Raw genomic sequence first — 21,774 nt, forward strand, 5'->3', positions numbered from 1 at the left:
AGGGCCCTATGGCTCTAATGCGTTTGAGACGCAGCCCTCGTCTTCACTGGTTTGATCAAAAGGGAGAGCTGGAATGAATACCTCATTTTAACATGTCAGTTAATAACTTTAAATTAGCATACTGGGAGAGAGATTTGCATCACAATATCTGCCTTGCGTTCCTTCGATTTCATAATAAAACTCTAATCACGACGTCTCTCCGTCTTCCTCACTGAAGCTACCTACAGCTGTCTACAGATAAACCTTTCAAACTTAACGGCTCGAAGAGCGGTAGCGGGAGAAACCTCCTAAGAAAAGGAGTCGACCATTCAACCATTGTGAATTTTATATCTACAGTATAGAGCCTGTATTTTATCATTCCGCTCAAGTGGAGATTTCAGTCATAGGTTGCTTGAGAACATTGTGAATGACACCGACTCCCCCCCCCAAAATGTGAATAAAGATCATAAATGTGTTGTATATATATTGGGATAAATATCACATGTTACAGTACTCACCCACAAACACAGTCTGTATCCCAAATGACACCGTATTCTCTATAGTAACTACTTTCACCAAAAGATGTACACAATATAGTGAAGAGCAATGGTAGTGCATCCACCAATCACACAGGAGCTGTTTTCAGTTCAGACTAAGAGCTTTAGGAGAAGAAACAGCTCCTCCTGTTGGTAATGCCATGGTCATACAGGACAGGAACCGCCCATGCCTGCCCCTCTCTCTCTGGGCCATTAGCAGCTTATCAGGTGCTCTGAAATTGGGTGCAAGAGTCGATTCTGAAGCTGCTCTCCTCATTTCCCTACAGCTGGGAGCCTCTTCAAACCCAATCCCTCTCGCCGGGCACCCACTGACAGACAGGTGGACGTGCAAAGACCGAGAGATGGAAGGACAGAGAGATGTAAGGACGGGAAAGGAGAGAGAGAGAGAGAGAGAGAGAGAGAGAGAGAGAGAGAGAGAGAGAGAGAAGCAGACAGAGAGAGACCTGACTGACTTTTAACAAGAGCCAAAACAAACCCAGAACAGAGATTTACTCTGTACCTGGCTTCAAGGTGAACATTATACAGCTGTAGCGATAACTGTTATACAGCTGTAGCGATAACTCTTTCTTTAGGAGATAAATCAAGGCTTTGGATCTGCGAGTTTGACAACACTAAGAACTGGGATCTGAATTGAAGGTTCCAAAGTTCACATGAACACCGTCTGGCACAAAAATATATCACAGAAAGAGCTAGAATTGTTATAAAAAAATTCTGTGGGAAAGTTAACCTGAGCATGCCCAAATAAAGGTAGTCATCTGAAAATTAAACCATGTTCATAATTATCCTTAAGGTCTATATGAGTTAAGGATTTACTTGAAAAGTTTAAGTAGGAAATTGGAAGAATTTCAGCTTCAGTCAATCACATTTCATGGCTTTTTGAAAAGAGATCACAGAATTTGTTTCACCACTCACAGCTGTCCCCCAGTGTGCGTTACTAAAGACACTTTTTCTTCATGTCTTATTTGCGTGTTCTACTTTCCTGTAGAAATAGGGGGTGACTGGGACAGGCAATTTTAACATCCATATTGTTGTTGTTTTTTTGGTTTTGGGGGGGGTGGAGTAAAACATGCACCTTACAGGGCTCCCGAGTGGCGCCGCAGTCTAAGACACTGAATCTCAGTGCAAGAGGTGTTACTACAGTCACTTGTTCAAATCCAGGCTGCTTCACATCCGGCCGTGATTGGGAGTCCCATAGGGCGCCGTATAATTGGCCTAGCGTCGTCAGGGTTTGGCCGTCATTTGTTCTCAACTGACTTTCCGAGTTAAATAAAAGGTTAAATACAAAATAGACTTGGCCTACTATATTTATTTCTCAACTGTCCTAATATTAAACACAATGCTTATATTTACAACAGGAGTATAGCCGAACTGTCTGGCATGAAAATGAACCACGTGAAAAAAATTTCCTCATTCACTACTTAAAGTGCAAAGATGACGTGTATTTTTCCCCACTGCCCCAGTTTCGATACAGGTGCATGATAATGGTCCACATACAGGGGGAGAACAAACATTTGATGGCGATTTTGCAGGTTTTCCTACTTACAAAGCATGTAGAGGTCTGTAATTTGTATCATCATAGGTACACTTAAACTGTGAAAGACGGAATCGAAAACAAAAATCCAGAAAATCACATTGTATGATTTTTAAGTAATTAATGTGCATTTTGTTGCTTGACATAAGTATTTGATACATCAGAAAAGCAGAACTTAATATTTGGTACAGAAACATTTGATTGCAATTACAGAGATCATACATTTCCTGTAATTCTTGACCAGGTTTGCACACAAAGCGCAGGAATTTTGGACCACTCCTCCATACAGACCTTCTCCAGATCCTTCAGGTTTCCGGGCTGTCGCTGGGAAATACGGACTTTCAGCTCCCTCCAAAGATTTTCTATTGGGTTCAGGTCTGGAGACTGGCTAGGCCACTCCAGGACCTTGAGATGCTTCTTATGGAGCCACTCCTTAGTTGTCCTGGCTTTGTGTTTGGGTTGTTGTCATGCTGGAAGACCCAGCCACGACCCATCTTCAATGCTCTTACTGAGGGAAGGAGGTTGTTGGCCAAGATCTTGCGATACATGGCCCCATCCATCCTCCCCTCAATACGGTGCAGTCGTCATGTCCCCTTTGCAGAAAAGCATCCCCAAAGAATGATGTTTCCACCTCCATGCTTCACGGTTGGGATGGTGTTCTTGGGGTTGTACTCATCCTTCTTCTTCCTCCAAACATGGCGAGTGGAGTTTAGACAAAAAAGCTCAAATTTTGTCTCATCAGACCACATGACCTTGTCCCATTCCTCCTCTGGATCATCCAGATGGTCATTGGCAAACTTCAGATGGGCCTGGACATGCGCTGGCTTGAGCAGGGGGACCTTGCGTGCGCTGCAGGATTTTAATCCATGACGGCGTAGTGTGTTACTAATGGTTTTCTTTGAGACTGTGGTCCTAGCTCTCTTCAGGTCATTGACCAGGTCCTGCCGTGTAGTTCTGGGCTGATCCCTCACCTTCCTCATGATCATTGATGCCCCACGAGGTGATATCTTGCATGGAGCCCCAGACCGAGGGTGATTGACCGTCATCTTGAACTTGTTCCATTTTCGAATAATTGCGCCAACAGTTGTTGCCTTCTCACCAAGCTGCTTGCCTATTGTCCTGTAGCCCATCCCAGCCTTGTGCAGGTCTACAATTTTATTCCTGATGTCCTTACACAGCTCTCTGGTCTTGGCCATTGTGGAGAGGTTGGAGTCCGTTTGATTGAGTGTGTGGACAGGTGTCTTTTATACAGGTAACGAGTTCAAACAGGTGCAGTTAATACAGGTAATGAGTGGAGAACAGGCGGGCTTATTAAAGAAAAACTAACAGGTCTGTGAGAGCCAGAATTCTTACTGGTTGGTAGGTGATCAAATACTTATGTCATGCAATAAAATGTTAATTAATTACTTAAAACTCATACAATGTGATTTTCTGGATTTTTGTTTTAGATTCCGTCTCTCACAGTTGAAGTGTACCTATGATATAAATTACAGACCTCTACATGCTTTGTAAGTAGGAAAACCTGCAGAATCGGCAGTGTATCAAATACTTGTTCTCCCCACTGTATTATTTACACATAAACACAAGATTAAAATCAAGAATAGTCTGATGGGTGACAATATTAAACTAAAAAGTGGCCAAATAACTTCTTAAAATTAAGCACATGAATCCACTTTACAAGGCGTATAGAGCTTAACTGGTATACATAAGCAGCGCTTGAGTTTGGGGAAGATCATTTTCACCATAGAAATGCACCCTTATCATAAAAGCATTATATGCATAATTGCATTTGAGGTCAATTTTGATAATGGTGTTTTCTGCTAATGGAACATTTGAGCTTATCGCCTACTGCGATGTGTGAGCATTGCTGTGCTTATGTGAAGAAATAGCCTAATAGTTCATCAACATTTTAAGATAAAAGTTCTGATCTGTTGCATTAGCCACATTGCGTAAAAAATATATTTTTGATGCTAGTGGTTGTATTAATTTGGGATCTATCACATCCCACAACTGTCCGAGACTATGTTTGGAATATTTATTTCTCGCACAGAATAGGGTGACTTTTATACTATGGGGAACAGTAGATTAACATTGGCTAGTGCTTTTGCTGTTCGTAAGGCCTTACTCATCTTGTTGGCTGACGAAAACTAAAAGGTGGACAGTTCCTCAAATATCGTCAATATGCACCTCCGTATTGGATAAGGACGCGCACAGTTGTGTCCCCGATGTGTCGGTCTTCACTTGTAGCCTGTGAGAAAGACCCAATCACGTGATCGAGGGCCATGTGAGTGAGATATGATTCAGAGCGCTCAGCATTCAGGGAGAAGGGCACAACGGCCACAAAAGGCATGGATTTCTTTTAGGGTGCATTACGGCTACATAAAATTATATAAAATTCTAGGCATTATCAAGTGATTTGTCAAATTGTGAATGAGAGACTGATGTAGTGTGTACAGCCTGCGCAAAAAAACAAAGCAGAGCTCATGCCTTTCAAATCATCATTCGTCTCATCATGCAGCCTTACAATGTATTAAAATCTAAACGTAAAGCTCAACGTTTGTAGAACACCTAAAGTTACATTAACTCTAAATTAAGCATATAGGAGTACCGATTTGTGTTAACCGCTCAATACAGAATAGCCGTAAGTGCGCACTCCCTCAAATCAATTGGAGAAAAAAAATCCTTTCTATTTTATTCAAGCTGGTACAGGTACATAGATTTTTTTAGACTTTTTAAAATGTAGATGTTCCAAACTTCTGCATCAGTGGCTTGTAGGCTGTGTGGAAGCCAGGAGATGCTAAATGTGTTTATGTTAATTAACTGTCAATTACCGTGAGACAGTTATTTGCTTGACAATCACCGGCTGACTACATTGTGACCGCCACAGCCCTAACTGTTTCTTAGATAGAAAGACGAGTGTTTAGAAACAATATGTGAAAAGTCCAAGTGTCTTCTTCAAATTTCCTCCTCAGTCTACCCATGGCAAACACACACACAGAAGAGACTGTCTACACACAACATACGTTTCAAGATTTTTGCAAGGTCAGCAGCAGAAGTTGTGTAAAGCCCATACAGGCAGGCAGTATCACATCCTCCTTCCTGATCAACAGTTGTTGCAATCTCAGGGTCATGGGAGTGTTGCACAATGTTGCAATCATGAACAAAGCTTTGTTGTAGGTGCAATGAAACACAACATTTACTAGAATATCCCAAATGACAATGTATGGGACAGAGCCCTCCCAGTCACCTGGGGTGACCTTGTAGGAGTCTATAGAAAAACTAGTTAGAATAGGACTTTCTTTAGCAAGCCTGTGTGTGTGTGTGTGAGAGAGAGAGAGAGATTACGTTAGGTAAATGTTGCGTTGGACATTTGACCAGCAGCATTTTTATTTAACGAGTTATGAGAAACGAAGCAGACCCATATGCATTGGGTGCATTACCTAATTAGGGGTGTCCACCCACAGTGCCTAGAATGACAAATCATTTTATTTTACTCATCTTAACAGAACATGTATCTCGAGGATGCAACGGCGGGTGTCCTTACCGAATTCCGATTTGCACTTTGAAGATGCCACATTTACTTTTCCTCAGACAACAAGACGAGTAATGAACATCAAAAATTCTCTAGCCTATGTCAATCTAATATACATAGTAGAAAAGTTGACCTATTCTAATGGTCAGCTTTCATTCTGGGTGAGAAATAGCCAATTCCGATGGCACGATAGACCTCAAATTCATACAGCCAGTAGACTATAGTACATTAAAAAAAACAATTTTTTAAAGCAATGAGGCTGATGCAACTGACCAGAACGATTAGCTAAACATTTATAAACTATTATTTCTTCACATCATAAGGCAGTAGCCTACATTGTTCATTCCATAATGCAATTAGTGGGAAAATACTGTTGTCAAAAGCACACCGCACATGCCAGCGGTTTCACCTGACAGATTACATTATTTTTTTTAAAGGAGGGAGATCTAAAGATGCAACAAATTTCATGGGTTGATAATATGAAAGAAAGAGAAAAAATGATATTTATAAATTTATAAAAAAAATGTGCACGTCTCTACACTGAACAAAAAAATGCAAAATGCAACAATTAAAGATTTTACAGAGTTACAGTTCATAAGAAAATCAGTCAATTGAAATTAATAAATTTGCCCCTCATCCATCAATTTCACATGACTAGGAATAAAGATATGCATCTGTTAAAAAAATAAAACAGGGGCGTTGGTCAGAAAACCAGTCAGTATCTGGTGTGACCACCATTTGCGTCACCAAGTGCGATGCATCTCCTTCGCATAGAGTTGATCAGGCTGTTGATTGTGGCCTGTAGAATACAATGGCTCTTCAATGGTTATTGCGAAGTTGCTGGATATTGGCGGGAACTGGAACATGCTGTCATACCAGTCGATTTAGAGCATCCCAAACATGGGTGACATGTCTAGTGAGTATGCAGGCCGTGGAAGTACTGGGACATTTCAGCTTCCAGGAATTCTGTACATATCCTTGCGACATGGGGCCATGCATTATCAAGCTGAAACTGCAGATGAATGGAATGACAATTGGCCTCAGGATCTCGTCACAGCTGCCCGGGTCTCATACGATCCCGCAGGCAAAGAAGCCGGATGTGGAGGTCCTGGGCTGAGAAAGAAGCTTTTTGTGCATATGGAAAATTTCTGGGATCTTTTTTTCCAGCTCATGAAACATGGAACCAACACTTCACATGTTGCGTTTATATTTTTGTTCTGTATATACGGTATGCCAACAGTGTGCAACAATGCATCATTCATCATAACCATCCCAGATAACCAATCCTAATGGCTTCATATACAGTGCCTTCGGAAGGTATTTAGACCATGACTTTGTCCACATTTACGTTACAGCCTCATTCTAAATCGTTCCCGCCCTCAAACTACAAACAATACCCCATAACGACAAAGCAAAAATAGGTTAGAATTTGTAAATTTATTACAAATAAAAAAACTGAAATCTCACATTGACATAAGTACTCAGACCCTTCACTAAGTTCTTTGTTGAAGCACCTTTGGCAGTGATTACAGTCGAGTCTTCGGTATGATGCTACAAGCTTATCACACCTGTATTCGGGTTGTTTCTCCAATTCTTATCTGCAGATCCTCTCAAGCTCTGTCAGGTTGGATGGGGAGCGTTGCTGCACAGCTATTTTCAGGTCTCTCCAGAGATGTTCGATCAGGTTCAAGTTCAGGCTCTGGCTGAGCCACTCAATGACATTCAGAGACTTGTCCAAAAGCCACTCCTGCGTTGTCTTGGCTGTGTGCTTAGAGTTGTTGCCCTGTTGGAAGGTGAGCCTTCGCCCCAGTCTGAGGTCCTGAACTCTCTGGAGCAGATTTTCATCAAGGATCTCTTCATACTTTGCTCTAGTCCCTGCCGCTGAAATACATCCCCACAGCATGATGCTACCGCCACGCTTCACCGTAGGGATGGTGCCAGGTTTCCTCCAGACGTGACGCTTGGTATTCAGGCCAAAGATTTCAAATCTTGGTTTCATCAGACCAGAGAATCTTGTTTCTCAAACTCCAAGCAGGCCATCATGTGTCTTTTATTGAGGAGTGGCTTCCGTCTGGCCACCACCATAAAGGCCTGATTGGTGGAGTTCTGCAGAGATGGTTGTCCTTCTGGAAGATTCTCCCATCTCCACAGAAGAACCTCCTTGACCAAGGCCCTTCTCCCATGACTACTCAGTTTGGCCGGGCGGCCAACTCTCAGAAGAGTAATGGTGGTTCATAACTTATTCACTTTAAGAATGTGTTCTTGGGGACCTTCGAAGCTGCAGAAATGTTTTGGTACCCTTGTCCAGATCTCGACACAATCTTGACTCGTAGCTCTAAGGACAATTCCTTTGACCTCATGGCTTGGTTTTTGCTCTGACATGCACGGTCAACTGTGGGACCTTATATAGACAGGTGTGTACCTTTTGAAATCATGTCCAGTCTTTTGAATTTTACCACAGGTGGAATCCAATCAAGTTGTAGAAACAGCTCAAGGATGACCAATAGAAACAGGATGCACATTTAGAGTCTCATAGAAAAGGGTCTGAATACTTATGGAGTATTGTGAGTAGATTGATGAGGGAAAAAATGATTTATTCCATTTTAGAATAAAGGCTGTAACTTAACAAAATGTGGAAAACGTCAACGGGTCTGAATACCTTCTGAATGCACTGTATTTTAGAGTTAAAAAAAACATGTAATATAACTGAATAAAATACAACACTGAAGTGATAAGCATCTCATGTCTGGAACAATTATTCTCAAAGAACAATCACTTGAAATGGGGCTCAATTCGGCAAGTTGAAAGACATTTTCAGGGTTACAACCAAACTCTGTCTTTTCAATAGACAGGTGTTCGATTTACTTTATCAGACCAGTTTCTTGGAATGTTCTATATGGATTAACAATTCTACATTGAACACTGCAAGGGGATGAATTAGGCCACAGCATCTGTTTGATCCAGAAGTCTATTGACACACCAAAATATGTGAGTTTAAGCTAGAGATCTGTTTTCATGCATGGGCTGCGTCTCAATCCACCACATCCGCCTTCGTTAAGACTTCCGCATCTGCAGTCGAAGGTGGCTGAGCTACAGTGGTGTTTGTCAGACCAGGAGACGGGTCTTAATGACCGACGAAAATAAGCTCCGTCTTTATCAAACTAATATTTGTGCATATTTTCAGTGTGGTAATAGCCTAAGCTAACCAATTCTAAATGCCACTAGCAATTTAACAAAAGTAAGGTCGTCACTGAGGTAAGTTGCCACAGCCACAAAGTAATAAACCCTGCTTGTTTCTACAATTTTGTATCTAAAAATCTGATTTTAAACCTAACCCTTAACCACACTGTTAAACTTATGCCTAACCTTAAAGCACATTTTTGTTTATGAATTTTTAAAGAGACAATTTTGACTTTGTGGGTACCGTAACGAGTGACAACCACAAAGTAGCCTAAACAGAAAATTACGCAAATATTCCAAAACTGCAGCTCATTGTTGGAACACATATTCCCCTAGTCCATTTCGAATTTGTGATAAAACTATCATTTCACATGGAATGTCGCTTGCGTATCCCATCAGTTCAATAAGTTTATATCAACAATTATTTCTATAGGCACACACAGCACGCATGTGTAGAGCAAGCAGTCGGAAAGCAATTGAGTGAGTGAGGGATGAAGGGGAAAGAGATTTAGGAGGCAGAACTGTGTGATGCTTGGCTTGGTTTATTTTTTGTTGTGTTCCGCAAATGCACATGTACAAATGGAACACTAGAGCCAGAGCAAATTAACGTCGTCTTCAAGACAACATTTTGACCAAATAGTTTTCCAGTTTTTTTTTTTTTATGTAAAAAAATCTCTGGTTAAATCGTGTTCTATCAGTCCGAGTACTTGATTACTCACACCCATCAATATGTGTAACGCGCTGAAGCCTGCCTTCCGTTGCCTAATGCATTTGAATGGTAAAAGCGAAGCACGCGTCAATTACCACCTGAGAAAGAAAAAATGTTTTGCTCTTTTTAAAATCGTGGCCATCAAAACTGTTTTTAACACACAATTGCATTTACAACTGTTAAGCAATGGTTGAGCTTATTAAAAGCACATTTCACTCTAGCAGCAACGAATGTGCTGTTTGAAAAGTTGTAGCAGCAACTCTCGCGCTGTCAAATGTAAATATATTTCCATCAATTGGTATTTCAATAGAGGCTAAAAGCATTATTTTGCAATGGGATTTTCCTGCATCTCCCAGGCTAATTTTTTGAGATCGGACCAAAAGCTTACCGGCTAACGGAAGCCCTGGTGTGTGAAAAGCAAGCGGCTGAGTATGAGAAGGAGCAAGTGAGTGAGTGTGAGAGAGAACAAGTGAGAAAGCGAGTGTGATCTGCCATTCACCTGGATGACCTTGTAGAAGTATGCGTACTGCCGAGCGGTGTTCTTGTACTGGCTGAGGACGTCCTGGATGGCCTGAGTGGACAGCAGGTGGCGTACTTCCTCCTCCTCGTAGTAGAGAGGGGTGTCGTAGTCCCCGGGGAGGGTCTTGATGTAGGGCAGCCAGGGGGAGGAGGGGTCAGCCCGCTCACACAGCAGGTGGAGGGCCAGAGTCACATTACCCATGGCCTGGAGAATACGGTCCTGGCTGTACAGGGGACCTGGGAGGGAGAGAAGAGAATTTACATACAGAACAGTGTGTGTGTGTGGACCCTAGGGGAGGACAAAGCACAAGGGGTTTCAAATGTCAGAGCTCAAAGCCTTGCCATATTAAAACGTTATTTGTCACATGCGTCGAATACAAAAGGTGTAGTAGACCTTAGTGAAATGCTTACTTACAAGTCCTTAACCAACAATGCAGTTAAGAAAAGTAAGTAAAAAAATAAATAATTTATGAGTAAAAAAATGTAAATAACAAATAATTAAAGGAGCAGCAGTAAAATAACAGTAGCAAGGACATATACAGGGGGTACCGGTACAATGTGCAGGGGCACAGGTTATGCCAGGTAATATGTACATGTAGGTAGAGTTAGTGACCACGCATAGAAAATAAACAGAGTAGCAGCAGCTTAACAGAGGGGGGACAATGCAAATAGTAACCATTTGATTAGCTGTTCAGGAGTCTTATGGCTTGGAAAGTGTAAGCTGTTAAGAAGCATTTTGGACCTAGACTTGGCACTCCGGCACCGCTTGAAGTGCAGTAGCAGAGAGAACAGTCTATGACTAGGGTGGCTGGAGTCTTAGACAATTTTTAGGGACTTCCTCTGACACCACCTATAGAGGACCTGGATGGCAAGAAGCTTGGCCCCAGTGAGGTACTGGGCCATACGCACAACCCTCTCTAGTGCCTTGCGGTCGGAGGCCGAGCAGTTGCCATACCAGGTAGTAATGCAACTGGTCAGGATGCTCCTGATGGTGCAGCTGTAGAACTTTGAGGATCTGAGGACCCATGCCAAATCTTTTCAGTCTCCTGGGGGGGGAGAGGTGATGTCGCACCCTCTTAACGACTGTCTTGGTATGTTTGGACCATGATAGTGTGTTGGTGATGTGGACACCAAGGAACTTGAAGCTCTCAAACTGCTCCACGACAGCCCTGTCGATGAGAATGGGGGCATGCTCGGTCCTCCATTTCCTGTAGTCCGTAATCATTTCCTTTGTCTTGATCACGTTGAAGGAAAGGTTATCCTGGCACCACACGGCCAGGTCCCTGACCTCCTCACTATAGGCTCTCATCGTTGTCGGTGATCAGGCCTACCACTGTTGTCGTCAGGCAAACTTAATGATGGTGTTTGGGAGTCATGTCTGGCCAAGCAGTCATGAGTGAACAGGGAGCACAGGAGGGGACTAAGCACGCACCCCTGAGGAGCCACCGTGTTGAGGATCAGTATGGCAGATGTGTTGTTACCAACTCTTACCACCTGGGGGTGGCCTGTCAGGAAGTCCAGGATCCATTTGCAGAGGGAGGTGTTAAGTCCCAGGGTCCTTAGCTTAGTGATGAGTTTTGAGGGCACTATGGATTTGAACACTGAGCTGTAGTCAATGAATAGTATTACAGTTAATAGAGCTGTTATCTTCTGAATAAACTCTTAAAGACCTAGTAATATTTTACATCAATAGCAGTCAATATTAATCGTTACCTTATTTCAATCTTCACGAACCATGGCTAACAAGTTGAATCAGCAATACAAAAATTGGGTTTAATTATTTATTTACTAAATACCTATCACACAGAATGCAAATTATGTCATACAGAAAACGTCCCTGGTGGACAGAGCCGACATGGCTGGTTACACAAAGGAAAGGGGGTTGGGTTTGAGTGAAAGAGCGGGAAGACTGAGGAACAAAGGGAGAAGCTGTGCTATCGTAAATACAGCATCTTATGCATTCTAAATTACCGCCCATTTGGAAAAGGAAAATGCAATAAATATTTACTCTGAGCTGCGCTTTGGTAGGTTGGTCGTAGATGCTGGCCAACAGAGATCTTCCTGTCCTCGGAAGAATGTTACTGATGCTAAATTGGATACATTGTAGTAGCGTCGTTGTGTGGTAGACGGGTTAGGTCATCCGTCCTTTCCTAGCCCACGTTTACAGCTGCTGTTGCTAACTCAACGGCTAGGATGTCTCACTTCTTTAGTGAATAAGAGTTCAAAGTTTATACCATTCACAACCAAAGCGCACACTCAGGTTGGCTTAGTTCTGTCGTTGATATATTAGTCCTTTTCAATGTATGGACTGTCGTCCTATCGTCCTCGGAACAGATAGTTACATTTTCGTCAAGGCTTTATATAGTGGAGGGAGAGAAGGGTGTGTTTTATAGTTTATAACCCATGTCTCTTCACAGGGGCGGGCCACTGAATGAGCAGAGCTCTCACTTTATGAAAATCCAAATCTCTTATTTGGAAGCTAAAATTACATTTAATCTTTTCACAAATAGTTTCATATTTAAACATTTAAATTGCACAACAATTCCATGTGAATCTGATAACTAGAATCTGTAGACTTTCCCAGATACAGTTTGTCACCCTGTCATAATGTCTCAGATGACAACCGAACTGACATAATATTCATTAAGTACCAACGCATATTTTCAAATGGTTCTATTACCGAAATATGGTTCCTTTCCCCCACTTGTTTGATGTTCCCAGATTCTTCTCTATGTTTAACAAAGGCTATTCAAGAGTCCTTCAGTAGAGTCAGAGAGAGAGGGAAGGGAGATAGGTATTTATAGGGGGGGGTCATAAACCTTACCCACAGGCCAACGTCATGACAAAATAAAAATGCATTATTATTCCAATACCATTACTACAGAGAATCAGACAAATTATGTTACCCTCTGCCTATTGGCAACAAGCCGGTCACAAAACACAACACTGCCCATTTATGACAAAAAAAGCTCTTTATCCGACTCGCTTTTCAAAGATGTCTAGAAATGTACAAGTTTGCGCTCTTAAAGGAAGCAACCTCTCCCCTATTGCCGACTACAAATAATCTATAACTGGGCTAACAACTCACTAACTAGCAAAGGATATGAACAAAATGTACACGTGGCTACATGCAGCTCTCTCTTAGATTCAAAACAAGAGCATCTACTCACGACCGCTCATGCTGTAAACACAGTCCAGTTCAAAGTAAATGGCACAGGTCCATATATGGCAATAGTCTATTTGCATATTGGCCAACTGCAGCTCTGAATGGTTATGCGCACTGGTCTGTGTAGAGTACGGGCTGAGTAGTACATGTCAATGCAATAGTTTGTTTTGTTTCGGTATGTTGTATTGAAAGTGGCTAATATTGTGTTGATTTTATCACAATTGCCACAGTAAAGGGAAACATTGATAGTGTTAACAGGGAAAACTCTAGAACAGTGGTCACCAACCTTTTCTGATTCAAGATCACTTTGAGACAAAATGAGACAAGGGAGAGAGCAGCAGACTGAGCCTCTCAAATTCCCTCCGCCTCTCCCTTTCCTCCACTGACACTCACCAAATAGTGGCACAGTCTTCCAGCTGATGGCAAAACTCGAGTTGCACCGCATTATTTCTGCCTCATGCACAAATTAATGTTGTTACTCCTATGAACAGAGAAAGTGAAATATTCCTTGATTTTAATAAAATAATAACGCAGGTCTATAGATAGACTTTCCTACTCATTCATTACTGCTGCACTGCTTGTAGTAGCACTGAGTGGAAATAGGAAGAACGTACATTTTTTGGCTTATAAAAGTGTTGAATACGAGGTGTTGACAGTGATGAGTAAGAACATAAACATGAACTCAGTCATAAAAACAGCATCTCTTTGCTGTATTCATTGACAGTCTCTCTCTAGTCGTGGTGTTAAATGTTTTGAAATCTCACAGTATCAACTTGGCTGTAGCTTTCTTTTATGGTTGCTACGTTACTGCAGTCATGGTCTACTGAGGAATCCGATTGGCCAACGGCAGGCCTATAGTGCACTTGATTTGCTCTCCGGGTCCACCGGGAAGGCATAGTTTGTACCTTCAGACACATGAAATGGTTCAAAATGGCAATAGTCCGCCTACCCAGCGCAGCTGAATCGGGTGCGCCTACCGCCAACAGCCCGAGATGAATAAAAAATAAATAAATAGGAACACAAAGGCTTTTATCGTCGGGATTTTTCAGGCGATCGACTAGGAATGCCTTGGAGATCTTCCACTGCTCTAGAAAGTTGACTGAAGTTTAATCTCGTGCTTCTCTCTGTCGGCTGATATTTCTACTGTGCAGTCCTGGGGAAGCTGCACGGCAGTCTCGAGGCTACTGCATGCCCGCGCGCAGCTTAGAGAGAACATCGCTTGTGACTCTGTGGTCGAGCACCTGCGCTCTCCTTGAGTGATAGGGGGCATGGCTTGGTGTGGGAAACAGCATGTAGCAGGAGGAGAGGGAGAACGATGACTCCGGTAGTAAACTAGAAAAATGTATATTACATGTATGTATGTATGCATGCATGCATGCATGCATGTATGCATGCATGTATGTATGTATGTATGCATGCATGCATGTATGTATGCATGCATGTATGTATGCATGTATGCATGTATAGCCTAAGTTGAGTATTACTTTAAACATACCAAACACTGAAATACCGTTATAGAAGTGAAAGTAAAAACACAATACCGGTATGTGTATCAATACCGCTATATAGTAATATCCGGTATACCACTCAGCCCTCTATGGGGCTTACGTTGTCACTCACCCAGGACAGAGTTCTTGGCCGATTCCACAGTCATCAGCATCTTCCTGGGGATCCACAGAAACAGCTCCTCTGCCTGAGGAAACAAATGTTATCAGAACGGACAGTGGATTTCCATGCTTGAATTACATGGGTGAATCTAAAGTTTGGCCTGTGATTTTAGTTCACCCCAGGCTTATTCGAATAATATTATTCATTGTACACTTAGTGAAAAATGCATTCAAGAGTGTCAGCTACGTCATTGAATAAACTCCCACCAACTCACAGAGAGGAAAGGGAAGAGAAAGGGCAGAGCCCTGTAGTGTTGCACGGCATACTGAAACCTAAGTACTTTTTTATCCCCCAAAAAGAAAGTTAGGTGCTAGAATTTCTGCTACGTTCAGTATCTGTGCATCTGACGTGATTGAGAGGATCAAGTCTGTCTATCAGCGCAGCTGTTTTATAGCAGGAAGAGCAAAGTGCTCCACTCATTCCTTGCTAAAACCGTCTGGGCCGTAACCTCCCCACTCTGCACAGAAATTAACACACTTAAATAATGCAACACGGCATATAGAACGTGGAAACTGTTCATTACTGTTCGCAAAACAATGTTGATACAAGCTAGAACACTTTTACAATGCAACACGATACTGGTATCTTCCAGCTTTAACTTCCTTGCTAGCTTACAGCTGAAGCAATGTCAATTCACTACCCTAGTACCATAACGCAAAATATATGGATATCGAAAGCTGATTGTCACCAAAAACGTTATAAATTCACTTCATCACCATAAAGTCATTAACTTGCTTCATCTCCCTCGCCTCCTGTCTGGTTCCCACATTCTGCCTCATGAAGTCAATACTTCTTCTATGCAAATGTTGTGGATGAGTACAATAAAATAAATGGTTCTCCTAGCAGTTGCTAATAAAATAATAAAGTCCTCAAATGGAAAGGATTGTCATCTGCAGCCCCGTGAAATTAGCATATTATATTTTTGTTTTAAGCCTGATTTTACCAGGTACGTTGACTGAGAACACATTCAGCAACGACCTGGGGAATAGTTACAGGGGAGAGGATGGGGGAAATTAATGAGCCAATTGGAAGCTGGGGATGATTAGGTGGCCACAATGGTATGAAGGCCAAATTAGGAATTTAGCCAGGACACCGGAGTTAACATCGCGACTCTTACGATAAGTGCCATGGGATCTTGAGCACTGAGAGCCAGGCGTTTAACATCCCATCCGAAAGACAGCACCTTACACAGGGCAGTGTCCCCAATCACTACCCTGAGGCATTGGGATATCATTTTTTGGGGGACCAGAGGAAAGAGTGCCTCCTACTGGCGCTATAACACCACTTCCAGCAGCATCTGTTCTCCCATCAAGGGACCAAACAGGACCAACCCTGCTTAGCTTCAGAGGAAAGACAGTAGTTGTATGCTGCTGGCCAATAACTCAAATGCATGCATTGCACACACTCCTATTGAATAATATGCATTCGCCTGTATTGTGATTTACCCAGTTTATCAATAGCGATATAACAATAAATGATAACCAACCTAGCTACAAAACAACAAAGGTTTAAGGGAAAGGGGGCTACCTAGTCAATTGTACAACTGAATGCATTCAACTGAAATGTGTCTTCCGCATTTAACCAAACCCCTCTGAATCAGAGAGGTGCGGAGAACTGCCTTAATCTACGTCGTCGGCGAACAGTGGGTTAACTGCCTTGTTCAGGGGCAGAAAGACAGATCTTTACCTTGTCAACTCTGGGATTAGATCTAGCCAGCTTTTGGTTACTACAGCAACACTCTAACCACTAGGTTACTGGTTAAAACAAAGTGATTGCATAATTGATTATTTAATGCATAGATGGCTGTCTCAAACAAAAAAAATGGACATCAAAATGTTCAAATGTAATGATATTGAACTCAGAAGATGTCCAAAGATGTAACAGATCAGTCGTTGAGTTTGTCTGGATCAAGAGCCTTTGTGACTTTGGCTAATAAGTCTTCCTTTGTTATGGTATCGAGTAGCTTGATACTAAACCTGGTATCGGTATCAAAGTCATAATTCTGCTATCATGACAGCAAGAGAGCCCTGGGCTTCATACAAACAGCTCGGCCTGTTTGATCGATCAGACCTAAACAGCAGCCATTTTAGAACATCAATAATGAGGGATAATTGGTGGGTCATTATGAGAAGAACACCAATAAGAGAGAATTAAGCCTTGTTTCCTCTGTTGAAATATAATCAAGGAGCTGATCAATCTAGATAGTCTATGGAGAAAGCCTCAGGTCAAGGCATTTCTCATCCTTAAAAATACCTTGGAGTAATTTTGTTAATCAGTTCAACTTGTACAATAAGAAACTCTCGTTTCCATTGCAAAACGTTTTGCTACGATGTGCACTAATGATCACGACCCAAGTGATGTCACCTTGACAACTTGCCATGGACACCGGCCGATTACGGTTGTAGCGACCCACCTTGATGTCCTTGGTGGCCCTGAGGCCGAAGCCCTCGCCAGCAAAGTTGGCGATCTCAAAACCCTCGCAGGACGCACCACTCTCCTGAGCCCACGCCATCAGCGTCGGGAAGAACTCCTCTCTGCTGCCCTCGAATATCACTGAGATACCTGGGAAAGAGACGGAGAAACACACGCACACACAGTTATGATCAAACTCAGAGTTCTTCCTATTTAATCTATATAGGCCATGGCTCAAATCCAGCTGTGTGTGTGTGTGTGTGTGTGTGTGTGTGTGTGTGTGTGTGTGTGTGTGTGTGTGTGTGTGTGTGTGTGTGTGTGTGTGTGTGTGTGTGTGTGTGTGTGTGTGTGTGTTAATTGTAGTTTTATTACCATTTTCCATTAGGAAAATGTGGCGCCGGACAACGTGAGGGGGAGATTTTAATTTACCGGTCATTTGAGAAATTTACCAAACCCATATGCATTGGGTGCATAGCCCATTACGACATCCACCCACAGAGCTTAGAATGACAGAAATTCAATTTACATTATGTTTATGCATCTTAACAGAACATTTACATTATGGTAATGCATCTTAACCTCATTTGAAAAGGGGGCTTTATTTTGACGTCCGGATGAAAAGCGTGCCCAAAGTAAACTGCCTGCTACTCAGGCCCAGAAGCTAGGACATGCATATAATTGGTAGATTTGGATAGAAAACTCAAAAGTTTCTAAAACTGTTAAAAATAATGTCTGTGAGTATAACAGAACTGAAAAGGCAGGCAAAACCCTGAGGACAAACCATCCCCCCCCAAAAAAAACTGATTTCAATGGCTGGCACATTTATAATAGGGCGAAATCGTGCCCGATTGCAGTTCCTCAGGCTTCCACTAGATGTCAACAGTCTTTAGAAAGAGTTTCAGGCTGGTTTTTGGAAAAATTTGCCAGAAATTGTAGTTTTGCTAGGTGGCTCCCATTTTGGCTGTAGTGTTTCCAAGCGCGTGAATGAGAGCACGTTCTTTGGTATTTTTCTCCGGTAAAGATAATAACGACGATTCTCCGTATTAAATTGTATCGTTTATTTGCGTATTATGGTACCTAAGGTTTGATTATAAACGTTGATTAACTTGTTTGGATAAGTTTATTGGTAATGTTTGGGATTAATTTTGTATGCATTTTGGAGGGAAACCGAGTGGATTATTGACTGAAGCGCGCCAGATATACTGAGTTTTTATGGACATAAAGGACTTTATCGAACAAAAGGACCATTTGTAATGTAACTGGGACCTTTTGGAGTGCCAACAGAAGAAGATCTTCAAAGGCATATATTGCTATTTCTGACTTTCGTGTCGCAACTCCCTGGTTGAAAATTATTTGTTATGCATTTGTGTGCTGAGCGCTGTCCTCAGATAATCACATGGTTTGCTTTCACTGTAAAGCCTTTTTGAAATCTGACTGCTGGATTAAAAACAAGTTACCTTCTCTAAGGTAGGGGCAGCATTGGGAATTTTGGATGAAATGCGTGCCCAAATTAAACTGCCTGCTACTCAGCCATAAAAGCTAGAATATGCATATAATTAGTAGATTTGGATTCAAATAAACTGCAGTTTCTAAAACTGTTTGAATGATGTCTGTGAGTATAACATAACTCATATGGCAGGCAAAAACCTGAAATCCAACCAGGAAGTGGGAAATCTGAGGTTTGTAGTTTTTCAACTCTTGCCCTATCGAATACATAGTGTCTATGGGGTCATATTGCACTTCCTAAGGCTTCCACTAGATGTCAACAGTCTTTAGAAACTTGTTTGATGCTTCTACTGTGAAGTGGGGGCGAATGAGAGGGGAATGAGTCAGAGGTCTGCCAGAGAGCCACGAGCTCAGTCTCACGCGTTCACGCGAGAGCTGTTCCATTGCATTTCTACAGACAAAGGAATTCTCCGGTTGGAACATTATTGAAGATTCATGTTGAAAACATCATAAAGATTGATTCTATACATCGTTTGACATGTTTCTATGGACTGTAAAGGAACTTTGACTTTGTCTGCTCCTAGTGATCGAGCGTCGTGAGTTTGGATTGTGCACTGAACCCGAACAAAAATGAGGTATTTGGACATAACTGATGGACATTATCGAATAAAACAAACATTTATTGTGGAACTGGGATTCCTGGGAGTGCATTCTGATGAAGATCAAAGGTAAGTGAATATTTATAATGCTATTTTGACTTCTGTTGATGGCAGAAGACATGGCGGATATCTGTTTGGCTTGATTTGTCGTCTGAGTGCCGTACTCAGATTATTGCATGGTTTGCTTTTTCCGTAAAGTTTGTTTGAAATCTGACACAGCTGTTGCATAAAGGAGAAGAGGATCTAAAATTCCATGCAATAACAGTTGTATCTTTTAGCAATGTTAATTATGAGTATTTCTGTAAATTGATGTGGCTCTCTGCAAAAATCACCGGATGTTTTGGAACTACGGAACATAACGTGCCAATGTAAACTCATATTTTTGGATATAAATATGAGTTTTACCGAACAAAACACAGATGTATTATGTAACATGAAGTCCTATGAGTGTCATCTGATAAAATTAATCACTAACCTTTGATGATCACCTATATTTCTGCTTTTTGTGACTCCTCTCTTTGGCTGGAAAATTGGCTGTGTTTTTCTGTGACTCGGCTCTGACCTAACATAATAGTTTGGCTTACTTTGGTTGTAAAGCCTTTTTGAAATCGGACACTGTGGCTGGATGTACAACAAGTGTAGCTTTAACATGGTGTAAAATGCATGTATGTTTGAGGAATTTTAACTATGGGATTTCTGTTTTTAATTTGGCGCCCTGCAGTTTCACTGGCTGTTGACGAGGTGGGACGTTACCGTCCCACATAACCTCTCTAGGGTAAGCTTTATTTTGATGAATTGCACTTGTGATTTCATTAAAGTTTAATATTTATAGTAATTTAATTTAGGCGCTAGCGTCCCACTGATCCACAAGAAGTTTAACAGAACATGCAACTCATCTAATGAAAGCAGCCAATAAAATGTCATTTTCTAACATTTGTTAAAATTTGCAGGAAAACGCGGCATTCTAAACAGCGCACCTGGGAAAACGCGCAAATTCTAAACAGCGCACCTGGGAAAACGCGCCATTCTAAACAGCGCACCTGGTAAAACGCGCCATTCTAAACAGCGCACCTGGGAACGCGCCATTCTAAACAGCGCACCTGATAGCAGTTCCATATGTGAAAGCGATGAAAGAGGGGGAATCTAAAGAGGCAAAAACTAGAATAGGTTGCTATTATGACTAGGATTCTGCTTTTGGACAACTAAATAAAAGTTGATATGAATACCAATAGAATAGGAGAGAAAGGGCATAGCGGTGGGTCCAATAGGGAAATAAATAGAAAGACATGTAAAAATGGTATAATCACTCCTGTCTATAAGAAATACACTTCAAAATACTTCACCAGAAAGCATGACTTCGCGAAAGAGCCAAAGAGAAATCGAGCAAGTTGCTGCGGATTGTTTCAAATCACAAGTTCGTAGGCCCATGCCTATTTGGGAAGCCCGCAATTTGGGCAGCGCGTGTGGCAATAGGCCGAGCTGACTATTGAGTTACGGATGTCAGTGAAAAAGCATTTAACATGTGTGAAGATAATGTTTCTGAGTATAATTTAAAATGTTGAGACAAGAAGAAGGGGTGGGGGTGTGGTGAAGATATAGGGGAGTCTAGAACGGCTCAACTCAACGGTCTCCCACAAATTCTTGAGCATCCATTGTTTCCTGTGAATTGTTTGCCCATTATTATTTCTTTATCATCAACTCTCCATCACGTGTCACCAGCAGTAAATGTACCATTAATCCCAGTCATTTGGTTATTTTAATATCTGTTAAATCATGCATTACAGTCATTTACCGTTCTCGGAGTGGAAACATTTGCAGACTTCACAGCCTGCTACACTTGTAAGAAACAAGCTTTTCAATCTTTTCCATTGTCTTTTGTTTGGAGTGCTCCATGTGAGCAATGAGCAAGTATCTTGTTTCTCTGTCCTGATAATGTTGAGGGATTGAGCGCCTCAGGATGCATAGAGGTGCCTGGTCTGCTGTGCAGAAATCTAGGAAAGCCTTTGTTATCCATTGAGAATAATAATATATTTTAAAAACTGCAGTTCCTCGCAGCAAGCTATTTGAAAAATCTTTCCAACAATTCCAATAACCACCCATCCTCAGTGTGAAAGAGCAATGGAAGTTATAGGCCTACTGCTGCATTGGCCTATAGGCTATGAGTTCCATGCGCTCATTTCTTTAGCCGCTAATGGATCCTGCTGTATCAAGGTGTCCATATGGCAGAGGCTGGTTAGTTGACTTAACTTTTTATGTATAATTTCTATTCAGATTTTTATGCTTAACCACATTACAATGATTTTCATAAACAAAATGTTATTGAATTGAAACTATTCAACTAAAATGCACATAAGAAAATCAGAACTGTCTCGCAGAACAGTAGAAATTAATAAATTGTAGAACTTTAAACTCACAC

At 41.7% G+C, this 21,774-nt stretch overlaps 1 protein-coding gene across 2 annotated transcripts in view; it reads right to left on the reverse strand.

Moving 5' to 3' along the window:
• setd3 (SET domain containing 3, actin histidine methyltransferase) overlaps positions 1–21,774 on the reverse strand; it is a 65,061-nt gene that overhangs the window by 25,531 nt on the left and 17,756 nt on the right. For both annotated transcript variants that reach the window (XM_064927783.1, XM_064927782.1), the window contains exons 4-6: positions 17,255–17,403; positions 14,794–14,866; positions 9,988–10,244 (exon numbers count right to left, since the gene is read on the reverse strand). In XM_064927783.1, coding sequence (XP_064783855.1) covers positions 9,988–10,244; positions 14,794–14,866; positions 17,255–17,403 — 479 coding nt within the window. The remainder of the gene's footprint in view (positions 1–9,987; positions 10,245–14,793; positions 14,867–17,254; positions 17,404–21,774) is intronic.

This window comes from Oncorhynchus masou, chromosome 21, assembly GCF_036934945.1.
Source record: "Oncorhynchus masou masou isolate Uvic2021 chromosome 21, UVic_Omas_1.1, whole genome shotgun sequence".
Taxonomy (NCBI): Eukaryota; Metazoa; Chordata; class Actinopteri; order Salmoniformes; family Salmonidae; genus Oncorhynchus; species Oncorhynchus masou.